General features: G+C 41.0%; 1 protein-coding gene across 1 annotated transcript in view; it reads right to left on the bottom strand.

Annotated features, from left to right (window-relative positions):
• Nucleotides 1-12,892, bottom strand: part of LOC307247444 (phospholipid-transporting ATPase ABCA1) — a gene marked incomplete at both ends in the record, with an annotated part of 207,431 nt that overhangs the window by 149,543 nt on the left and 44,996 nt on the right. The window contains 2 exons of the mRNA XM_080023597.1: nucleotides 3,910-4,132; nucleotides 11,997-12,179. Of these exons, the coding sequence (XP_079879723.1) occupies nucleotides 3,910-4,132; nucleotides 11,997-12,179 (406 nt within the window). The remainder of the gene's footprint in view (nucleotides 1-3,909; nucleotides 4,133-11,996; nucleotides 12,180-12,892) is intronic.

Genomic DNA, 12,892 nt, shown 5'->3' on the forward strand with positions numbered 1-12,892 from the left:
TACCATGAACAAGTATGCACCCCAATGTCTCCTACTACTCCATGACTTCAACTGTTAGTTGTAATTACCACGATCCAAGTGCAATATCCCATTGTCTCCTGCTCTATTGATCTATTTATTACAATTGCTGAGATGTTGATTGTCTCCAAAACTTCTCAGCACTCCGTGCTTTGTCCACATGAAAAATAATTACATGAAAAAAAATGCTTAAAAAAAAAACATTTCAGGAGGGTGAGGTATTTAGTTCTAACAAAAAAAAAAACACTGCGTATAAAAAAAAAATATATAAAACAATTTAATAAAATATACAAAATAAAAATAAAAAATAATAATAATAATTACAAATAAACTGTTAAATATACAAAAAGATAATCTAATGACATGTGGAATAAAATCCAGTATATAATAATAAAATATGTATCACTGAAAACTGCTCCTTTAAAAAATGGGTAACGGCACGGGTATCAAGAAAGGTCAAATAAATAATAAAATGTCTGAAAGTCTGAAACAACGGAGGGCTCAGGTGCTTCTCACAGCCAAACCTAGACGCCGCCTTTCGACAATCACCCTCTGATTCCCCTTTATTATTAATGTGTCGAAAATGGCTGTGAAATTATCATTTAGAACGAGCCTCTTGATTTGAATGCAGGTCGTCGTGCCTGGCGCTCGCTCCTCCAAGGCAGCGGACTAACTCAATTTATTGTTATTAATGTTTACAAATTGCTCATGGCTTGCAAACACATTAGGCTGATGGGAAATTACATCTCAACCGGCTGTTTAAATATCAGTTTATATTTACCAGAAGTGTTTTCCAATTAAAATGAGAAGAAAAATAATTTAAAGACGAGGAGAACATATTTCTAATTTTCATTGTAAAAACAGCATAAGTAGTACATTGTTAGATGAAACCGACACCAAATATCCAATAATATACCGTGAGTATTAGAGTGCAGAGAATTAACACTGTTATTATGGACTAAAATCAGAACGGGAGCCAGATTCTGAGCTACAATCACAACTCGAGCCAGAACTAGAACCACAAGAACTACAGTCAGAACTAGTGAGCCAGACATTGAGCCAGAACAAGCACTTGAACCACAGCTAGAGCCAGAACCAGAACTACAGCTTGACCTTGAACCACAACCAGAACCAGAGCTAGACCAGTACTGGAGATGGAACAAGAAGAAGAGCCAGAACAAGAGCTAGAACCAGAACTTTAGAACCAGAGCTGGAACCTGAAAAAGAGCCAGAACTAGAGCTACAACTAGAACTAGAGCCAGAACTACAACCAAAACAAGAGCCAGAACTAGAGCTACAACTAGAACTCGAGCAAGAACTACAACTAAAACAAGAGCCAGAACTAGAGCTACAACTAGAATAGAGCCAACACTAGAGCTACAAATTGAGCCAGAACCAGTACAGAACTTCACCAGAACTAGGGAAAGAGCAACAACAAGAGCTAGAACCAGAACTCAAATCAGACCTGAAATAGAGCCAGAACTAGAGCTACAACTAGAACTAGAGCAAGAACAAGAGCTACAACTAGAACTAGTGTCAGAACTAGAGCTACAAGAAAAACTAGAGCCAGAACTAGAGCTACAACTAGAACTCATGCCAGAACTAGAGCTACAACTAGAACTAGAGCCAGAACTAGAGCTACAACTAAAGCTAGAGCCAGGACTAGAGATACAACTAGAACTAGTACCAGAACTAGAGCTACAACTAGAACTAGTACCAGAACTACAGCTACAACTAAAACTAGAGCCAGGACTAGAGCTACAACTAGAATTGACCCAGAACTACAGCTACAACTAAAACTAGAGCCAGGACTAGAGCTACAACTAGAATTGACCCAGAACTAGAGCTCCAACTGGAATAGACACAGAGCTAGAGCTACGACTAGAATAGACCCACAACCAGTACCTCAGCAGAACTAGAGCTAGAGCCAGAGCTAGAACACAAACTAGAATTAGCACGAGAACCAAACAGGCCCTGGTTGTCCTGTCTGCTGCGGAGCTTTTTCTACATACAATGATTTTTCCATCTGTCTTGCTGCCTAACAATCTGGCCCCAGGCGGGTGTGACTGCCCTCAAGTACTTACTGTAAAAACAAACCCTAAAAGTACTCGATAAACAACAGAGGGATTATCATCACTGTAATATCCTAAAAATACGTATAATTTCCAAATTTTGATAACTTCTTATTTTACTCTGTACTGTATGTCGGATGTTAAAAATGATTCATAATCTGGCACCCCCTCCTCTTAGAGTATGCCCCGCCGGTCCCGGCAGCGGCGGTGGGACTAGGGCGTCCGCCGGGGGAGACTGGGAGCAGCAGTACGGAAAGACATCCTTTGCTCAATCTGCTTCCTCCGTTTTAAGTAGTGGGGACGTGAGAACTCAGGAAGCTTCGCAGAGTTTCAAGCCAGCCTCAAGCTCTGGCTGAAGTCAACACAAAATGTGTCACCACCAATGACTGCCTTGTATTTATTGTATATAATATCATGCTGATTTTAACTATCTCACGTTGATGGAGCGTGCGCTGACCCTGCAAAAATAAACAACAAAATGAATAATAAACTAGAACCAGAGCTTGAACCAAAATGTCCCCACGCCGTTATCATTGGGCAGGGTCCTTACAAACTACTCTTTAATGGATTTAATTGCTCAACGACACGTATGTTAATTTGATTCAGTCTGTTGGACGCCTCGACCGGGTTCCAAATTCCGTTCCGCTTAATTAGTCATTTCCATAACAATCATGCAAATATGAAACTTTTATTTTTTTCCATGACAGAACTCCTCTTCTCGTCGGGTGTGGAGTGCAGACAAGTTGATGCAATTACCAGAAATAGGGAGGTGGAGGGAGGTGGGGGGTGGTATCAGATAACACGGTGGTGATCTTAATTTGGGTAAATTACAGTTTTGGTAGCATGCTTAATTAGTTCCACAAGAGGGAGGACGATTTTTTATTTATTTATTTATTTATTTATTTATTTATTTCATTATTTTAAGAATCACTGGTTACGGGTAATTTGGATTTCATCGGCTGTTAATTACGTGATTAATGGGAGTGGAGATACCAAAACACAAAGATAAAGACTGGCGCTATCTGAAATCTTTACAACCACAGCCCCATCCATGCGCGGAATACGACGTAAACACTGGAGCAAAAACAGAACCGGCGCTAGAAACAGGACTAGAGCCCACACTGCAGTGCCCTGATGCCAGAACCGGAGCTAGATCTAGAACCTGAACTGCACACAGAACCAGAGCTAGAACTAGACCCTGAACTGCACCCAGAACTAGAGCTAGAATCAGAAACGGCCCTAGAAACAGGCCAGGAGCCCACAGTAGGGCACCAACTCAAGAACCAGAGCTAGAACTAGAACCAGAAGCAGAGAGTGCTAGAGCTAGAACCAGGGCCAATACTGGAAGGAGAACCACAACGAGAGCGGCAAACATGATTACACCTAGGAACAATACAACTTGCGTTAGACCCAGAACTAGAGCCAATACTAGAAGGAGAACCAGAACTAGAGCTACAAACACAAATACAGCTAGAAACAACAGACATAGAGCTAGAAACAGAACCAGAGCGAGAGTGATAAACAAAGAACCACAACGAGAGCTACAGCGAGCACCTAAACTACGGATAGAACCAGAACTGGAACAAAAACCAGAACCAGGGCTAGAACCAGAGCTAAAGCCAGAACTAACACTAGAACCTGAAATCAGGGTAGAACCACAACTAGGGCTAAAGCCGAAGCCCAAACTAGGGAATCAACCAGAACCAGAGCTAAAACTAATGCCAGAACCAGAACTAGACCCAGAACAAGAGCAAGAACCATTGTTTGGGACAGGTTGGTGTACTTTGTGTCTCGGTCCGTCGCTCTCCTTCATACTGACCTTCACCATCACACTAATGAGCGCACACGGAATGGTGAGGAGGACAAAGTTCTCGGCGAACCAGGCGAGCCAGAGGGCGCTGTTGGACACGCCCACGGCGCGGAGGACTTCCTTCAGCCGGAGCTCCTTCTCCAGCACCAGGCCTTTAATGGTCATGCAGACCGTGTACATGAAGGCCAGCACCAGGAACATGGGAAGGATACTGGCGATGCTCTCGATGAAGCTGAGCGTGGGGGAAAGTAAATTGCATAATCAGGGACCGAAGTGGGCGGACTTTTGAAAGTCCTACGACTCAAGTCAAGTATGGGGTAATAACGTACAGCCAGGCGGTTATTATCGCAAAATAACCCCGACAGAGTGATCAGATGGTTATTTTGCGATGAGTGGTTGGTTGTACATTATCCCGATTATTACACGGCAACTTTTTACACTGAAAACATTGAGACGGAATATTGATTTGAAGTGATTGTTTAACTCGTATGTCGAGTTTAAAAGCTTCCGCTGAGAAAAATAGTGTCACAACAGCGTAGCTAACACTTCGACAACTTAGCAAACTATAATTATCATTTCATTACCCTACATATGAAAAACCTTTTTAAAAAAAACCTTTGTGGAATTCAAGTCTTCCACTGAAGTTTCGACGCAACGTCACAAGATGTTTCCAGTATCTAATGCTATCTAGTCAGTATTGGCATGGAGACGGAGCGAATCCGGGCGGAGAAGCGGATGCCCGTGACAACGCTCAATTTTCAGAAATAACCGACCACAAACGAAGCCGAGTTCGGACTGCAAGTCTTAATCACGATTTTCCTTCGCCTGGAGATCGGCGAGCAAAGCCCCATATCAATATCTGGTCGTGTCGGGGTCGACTCGGGAGTGACGCATCGAGCTACAGCCAATGACAAGTGGGCACAGGGTGGGGGGTTACTTTTCTTCTTTAGGTTTTTAATGAATTTCTTATTGAAATTCTGCTTTTATTCGTTATTTTTAGAGTGAGGTAATAAGACTTGCTATCGAGTCATTTCTGGTGTCACTTGTCGCGTGTGCTTTCGTGACAAAACTTCATTTGAAGACCCGACAGACTCGTCTGGTGAAAGATCTACATCATGCGGGTGGTCGGGGTTAGGGTCCGATCCCATGGGGCACCTGTGGGATGCGCTGGAACAACAAGCCCGATGCATGGGGGCCCCACCTCACAACTTCCAGGACTTAGAGGATCTGCTGCTAACGTCTTGGTGCCAGATACCACAGGACACCTTCAGAGTCTGGTGGAGTCCACGCCTCCACAGGTCAGAGCTGTTTTGGCGTCACGAGGGGCAGCTACACAATATTAGTGGTTATTCTGTTTAGTTAATTTTTAGGTTTATGGTACATTGCCAGTACATACAAGACTTACTGACTTGTTATCTGTATCCCAAATTTGGTCTGTTTTAGAGATTTGGAACATGTATGGCTGCCAGTACTTGTGTCCTTCACCTTGAGGAATAGTTTATTGTTCAAGTTCAAGTTCAAGAGATTATTTGTCACATACATATACATACGGTCATACATATATGCTGTGAAATGTCACGACACCCGGTGATTACGCACAATAAGCTCTATAAATACTAAAAAATACCAAAATGTGCGTAATCGACACAAGGTTCCTATCAGTTCAAACGAACAGTCTTCGATGGACAATACATGTTTTTTTGGGGGGATTATTTTGGCTCCATTTTATTTTTCTGCGCTAACCTTTTCCAAACCCCCCGTGCATCGCTTCAATCGAGCCATTTTAGTCCCTCGGCCCCGCGCCAGAGGATGTATTATGGGATGGCGTTACAACACAATAAGGCGATATAACTGTGAGCGCGCTTCATAATGCCTCCAAAATGCCATGTCAATATCTGGAGCCAAAGTGCTGCTGCCTCGGCTTTATTAGACAGGCCAACGCCAGGGACGCTCAAATGGGTCCTGGCAGAGTATGGATTCCACAGATTACACTTATTACTTGGTCACTATCCATAAAACCATAAAACCATAAATACTGGGACCTAAAATGCAAGAAAGGTGGTTTTTTTTTAGAAAAGATCTTTGGACTGCAAACAGAGAAAATGTTTTCCTCACAGTGTACTGGCAGCACACTAAAGAGGGAGGGATGCTCATTTCGACCCCAGCGGAAAATTGCAGTGTCACAGCAGCTCGTCAGAAATACAGTGAGTTAAAATAAGTAAGTAATAAATAATAAGGTTCGAAATGTTAAAAATAAACACTCAAAAGTTGCTGGAAAATTGGCAACAAACAATGAACCTCAAAATAAACAAAACCTAATACACTAATAATGGCATTGTATATAAAATGGCAAAGAATAAACATAATGATAAACAATAAATATAAATATAAAAATCAATAATAAAATTACCTTAAAATAACCAAAAACAATTTGTCAATAAGCCTAAAAAAACAAAAATACAATTATAATAAACCAGAAAAAAATCCCCAAAATATTAAAATTCAAATAACCAAAACAATATATGAGAGAAATGTGGCTATTAATTTAGTATTTGTATAGCAATAAATGATATAACACAGTATACATATCTATATCATATCAGTATCCACATTTATCGAATAAAATGTATCGAGGGCATAGAATCAAACTTTGATGAATGTCATGATATTTTTTCGATATAAGTCAATTTCTGTTCTATATTTTGGGTTATTTTTTTACATTTGGCAACAAAAAAAAAAAAAAGTCTGACTGTTTTCTTGCCTAAAGTTCCACGTTATGAAAATGACTGAATTGTACAACGGTTGCAGCAGAAACGACTTCAAATCGACCCTTTTCCCCCGAATTTGCCATCGGGCCAAATCAACATTCGGGAATCTCCAATGAACCCGAAACAGGTTCGTGTTTGTTCCTTCCAAGACTAAACAGGAAGTTCAAAGTCACTTCTCCTCGTTCTTCTTCTTGCCCTCCCGCCCGGTGGGACGGATCGGGTTCAGAGGAAGCTGGAACCGCGGGAGGAGGATCGGTGACACTGCTTTTAAAAAAAGGCGTTAAGGAGGTTAAACCCCGTGTGAACAAAACCCTCACCCCAAAAAAAAGAAGGAAATACCGACTTGAACTCCAGGAGCTGGAGTTCAAGTCGGCATTTGATAAGACGGGATTCTACAAGTTATTCTTATAAGTCGAAATCTATAGGAGTTAAACCCAAAGCTGAGATTGTCTGTCTGTCTATCTACCATAGACACACAGACAGTTAGACTATACTGTATATTACAATGTGAATAGTGTGCAGGTAACACTTAAAGTGGTAATCCCTCATGTTATTTTGTTAAAGGAAATCCAATTCTTTATACTTCATTGTTATTGTTATACTTTATTGTTATTGTCATTTTGTTTAAGGAAATCCCGTACTTTATACTTCAATTAACCGCTACTTCATAAGAAACAGCCGTTCAATGCATCTGTGTTTGTGTGTGCTCCTCTATATGCTGCTTTACATTGTTGGTGGCGGGGTCCGCCACATGCAATCAGGCCCGTTTATTGCTATGCTCAGACTACACACTTGAGTAAGTCTGCCGTGGCCATTAGGGGCCCCCACAGCGCATTTTATTTTTATATACTGTGTATCTTTATTAATATTAATTAATAATTAACAATTTCTTATCAAAGGATTTACAATGCTGCAATAGGGATTTCAATTTGATGGGAATAACCTATCAATCGATCAAAAGAAGGAGGAGCAGATGCTGAAAACAAATACTGCAGTTTTTAATGGAATTCTGGGACTTGTCGTGTAATCCATCCGACACAGATGATCTGTTGGATCACCACTTTAATATTGTGAAAAAATACATATTTATTTGTTTTGTAACTAAAACTATGGTATTATAAAAATACTACAGTATGTAGATAACAAGTAGTCGTTTACCTAGGTTATCAACATTTTATCATTTCAACAAAGAAAATTTCATACAAAACTGATAAATATGTACAAACTGTATTTTTTGTTGTGTGTTATTTATTTTTTGTGTATCTATTGTTTATATTATTAATTTTAGATTTCAGGTGGGCGGACGCATTGTTCCCCTCTCAATTGTTCAAAAAAAATCGATCTGAACCTTTGGATTTTATTCATTATTTATCTATTTTATTTTTTTGTTTCGTTTTTTTTTGTTTCGGAAAATTACATTTTAAAGTCAGATCCGACCTTTTTGGCTCAGGTGAGATACGCCTCCCTCGCCCCTCCTCCCTCGCCCCTCCTCCCTCGCCCCTCCTCCCTTGGCCCCTGGCCGACAGCAAAACAAAGACAACAAAAGAATTAAATAAAATAAAATGAAAAAAGACACAATCCGAGATGAAAATAATTACCAAAAATTTCGCCCCCAAACACCACCACCCCATCCCATCTCGCTGCGTTTCATTCCCCCCCCCTCCATTTCCTTTCTCTCTTTTCTCTTCCTGTGATTCCACTCTCAATTATGTATGAATGAAATAACAGTTTTCCAGCGTTAATAATGCAGAGAAATGCCTCGAAACGGCTCGACTGGAGCAATGACTAAACGGCAAATGAAACATTAAGCTTCTGCAGTTATTAACCCCTTGTGGTCTACAAAGTCTGCAAAGCACAACAATCCGCCAACATGTCGAAAAACCTTTTATTTAAAGTCCATTACTAACATACCATACCGTACGTCGACGTGTTACATAAAGAGAATCATAATATATTTTTTATAAGGCGTTTATTTTCATGGCCGTATTTGTCGCATCACAAATATCACAGAATAAAAGATTTGACGTCACAATTTTGTTGTTTTCAGAAGGAAATCTGTTTCCCCATCCACACAGCGCATATTCATAACAAAAAAAATATAAAAAACATTATTTTAAATTAAAATATGATAATGTATTTGTTTCCTTGAGTCAGTCAGTCAGACAGACAGACAGACAGACAGACAGACAGACAGACAGACAGACAGACGAAAATGAACAAACTGCTGCTGTGGGGGACATGAACAGGAAGTGACATCATCTGAGCCTTCAGAGGAGCTCAATTCAAAGGCTGGTAAATTATGACTTGTAATTCATTATTGATAATTTGACGTTTTTTTCATGTTTGATGGGGTGTGTCAACCATAACCTTTCCGCCCCCCTCGCCGAAAACCGACAGAGGAAGCTGCCTTCAAATCAAATCTTTGTGATAATTATGCAACTTACACGTTATTTACTGTTGATTGTTAGATAACAAATTTAACCCCGAGTCAATGTTTTGTCTGTCGGCAATTTAAGGAGGACATTTTTTCACCCCGTCACAAATTAAACATGTGTAACGAACGGATGATAAAAATTAGGCTTTTTCCCCAGGAAATATGTTTTTCTGGGAAACTTAACATGTATTTTAACGGCGAATGTAAAATAAAAAATGATCCCTCGTCTTTCACGTTCCTGAAAATGGAAAGGTCAAACGCACAGAACGACTCTCCTGCCACCGTCTAATTTCGGGATTTTTACGATGACATTGTTATGGATTACGATTCAATTATAGAGTTTTGTTGGATTCCTGGGAGATTGTCAGGGATGCTACGCTATACAGTACCTCGAGCAAGGTATCAGATAAGATGGAACTTTATTGATTGCTGTGGAGAAATACAGGGGGGGAAAAAAAAAAAACACGCCAGAGAAAGCAAGAACGAAGAATTGGATTGCTTTCTATTAGTGTAAAGTATTTTAGTTGTGTTTGAAAGCTTCTGTACAATATTCATTTTGATCAATATAAATGAAAAATATATATTGTTAAAATGGATATATCATCATATAATAATAATAATAATAATAATAATAATTATTATTATTATTATTATTATTATTACTCGTAATATGTCCATCTAGAGCAATTGGGGTTCTTTTTTGAAGTTTGGACATACTCTGGAGAACTGAATTAAAAAATGAGGAGAAAAAAAAAGTTTTCCAGTTGAAAAATGGGACAACAACATGATTCTGAATGATATGATATTTATTTTAGATACGGAACTAATAGCTGAACCCAGATGTCTGAGGCCCAAAATCAATAAAAGGCCATTATTGCCCATGTGAACTGAATAACTGAGATGCTGTCTGGGTCGCCAAAGTCTCCATGGCAACCAAATTCATTATCACTCAAATAAGACAGTTTAAATTATAGAACAATGTACCTATGCAACACAGACACGCACTTTATATATATATATATATATATATATATATATATATATATATATATATTTATTTCCCCTCTGGTCGTTATCTCTACTGTTGACAACATCGCCGGGCTTTTCTTATCGTTTATGGAGAGCATAATGGTAAGATGGGCACTAAAAACCCTGGACTCATCCTACAGAAAAAAAATTACTAAACCAAACGAGGTCCTAAGCGGCAGATGGCGCCACTAGCTGGCGTTGGCATTAGAACGTAGGAGGAGTGATACGGGGGATGTGAAACCGGGAGGAGAAGTTGTTGCCCCTGATGGTCGTTATAAACGGATCAGTGGTCATTATTCAAAAATAACCGCTGATTGCGGCTCATCTATCTATCTATCTATCTATCTATCTACCGATCAGCCACAGCATTAAAAACACTGTCAGGTGATACTGTATGAAAAAACATGGTTTATCTGGATCCAATGGCATCTGTCAAGGGGGTGGGATATATTAGGCAGCAGGTGAAGAGTCAGTTCTTGAAGTTGATGTGTTGGAAGCAGGAAAAATGGGCGTGCCAAGGAGCTTGCTTGTATATGGGGCTGTGTAGCTGCAGAGCGCTCACAGTGTCCATGCTGAGCCCTGTCCACCCCTGAAAGCTCCTACAATGGACACGTGAGCGTCAGAACTGGACCATGGACCATGGAGCAATGGAAGAAGGTGGCCTGGTCTGATGAATCACCTTTTCTTCTACATCATGTGGATGGGCGGGGTTAGGGTCTGATCCCATGGGGCATCTGTGGGATGTGCTGCAACAAAAAGCCGGATCCAGGGGATGGTGGCTCAGGCGGTAGAGCTGGTGGTCTAGTGATCTAAAAGGTTGCTGGTTGGATCCCAGGCTCCTCCTGCTAGCATGCTGTAGTGTCCTTGAGCAAGACACTTAACCCCTAATTGCTCCTGATGGCTGCGTCCGTCGGTGTTTGAACAATTGTAAATCGCTTTGGATAAAAGCGTCTGCTAAATAAATGACTAAATGTCCATGGGGGCCCCACCTCACAACTTCCAGGACTTGAAGGCCTCCACTTGAAGGCCTCCACGGGTCACAGCTGTTTTGGCGTCACGAGGGGCAGCTACACAATATTAGTGGTTATTAGTGGTGGTTTTAATGTTGTGGCTGATCGGTGTAGACTAGATTTTTTGTTAGTATTCAAATTATGAAATTATACTTACAATTGTAGTCATATCAGTGATGTAGTAAACCCTGTGTGTTACTATTTCCAGTAATAGATTCATTGGCTGCTTTGCCAATAAACATAAAGGTCAGAAACCCTGAAATAACAGTCGACCACAAGGCAGGTTGTGTTCAGAATAGAGCCCTCTTAAAAACAAAGCAGGAACGGGACCTTGGACGGTATAAGCTTAATTATTTAACACAAATTCAGCTTTCATGGGTTTCCTGTGGCCTCACCAAAAATCAATAAATTGGGTTTAGTCTTTCAGTCCCCGCTTCCTTAACCGTCTTCCCATGACCACGTTCCGTTTGACTTGTAGGGGAAACATTTTATTTTGTGGTGGCGGGAATCAAATAACAAGAACAAGGCTATAACTAACTAGAGGTGAAAACTTAATAATGAAACTTGTATCCATCTATCCTATACCTGTGGCCTGTAGACCCCTGGTGGTCAACTGCACCCCTACTCCATGCCTGTGTCTAGACCTGTGCATATGTTATTTGTTATAATTTGGATATTTTTGGAAGGGGACAAATTCCTTTTGACGGCACTGTACATTGGTTGCTTTTCAAAGACCTAGGAGCTATCACGGAAGAATTGCTGACACATCAGAATTTGCTGAAATTGTGACTGCTGTTTGGTGGTTCGTATCATATATTTCCTCATCCAATAATTTCGTCAGTTTCCGTTACTCACGCGTCGTCGACGTAGCAGGGGTAGGGCATCTGCTGAAGGAAGACGCCCAATGGGCGGCCGGTGGACGTGGACGCGTGGGTCCGTACGATGGCGTGGTCCACCATGTCCTGGACATAGGCAAAGCCGCCCCAGATGTAGCGTAGGTCACTGAAGGAGTTGTCCCTGGCCCCAGGAGACCAGGACCTGGTTAGACAAGAAAACATCCCAGTCAAACTCAACTGGACACCAATATGGTCCCTTTACATGTAGATATAGGGTTAGAAAATAAAGGTTCCACATGGTCTCAGTGTAGACAGTCAATCGGAAAAAATATATATCAATTGTGGTGGAGCATTTGTGGTGGAAATGATAAGAGGGGTAATGTTAGAGCAGAGGGAGGTAGCATCAGGGTAGAGTAGAGGTAGAGTAAAGGTAGAACGGCCATAGAGCATAGGTAGGACTAGAGATACAGTAGAGGGAGGTGGAGTACTGCAGCAGTAGCGCAGAGGTCACATAGAGGTAGAGCAGAGGTAGAGGTAGAGCAGATATACCATGAAGGTAGAGGCGGAGTAGAGGCAGCATAGAGGTAGAGTAAGGTAGAGCAAAGGTAGCATAGAGGTAGTGCAGAGGTAGAGTAGAGGTAGAGCAGAGGTAGAGTAGCAGTAGAGTAGATGTAGAGTAGTGGTAGAGCGGAGGTATCATGAGGTAGAGCAGAGGTAGCAGAGAGGTAGAGCAGAGGTAGCAGAGAGGTAGCATAGAGGTAGAGTAGAGGTAGCATAGGGGTCGAGGTAGAGCAGAGGTAGCATAGAAGTAGAGCAGAGGTAGCATAGAAGTAGAGCAGAGGTAGCATAGAGGTGGAGTAGAGGTAGCATAGGGGTTGAGGTAGAGCAGAGGTAGCATATAAGTAGAGTAGAGAT

The sequence above is a fragment of the Zeus faber genome, assembly GCF_960531495.2.
Source record: "Zeus faber genome assembly, chromosome: 22".
In the NCBI taxonomy this organism is placed as follows: Eukaryota; Metazoa; Chordata; class Actinopteri; order Zeiformes; family Zeidae; genus Zeus; species Zeus faber.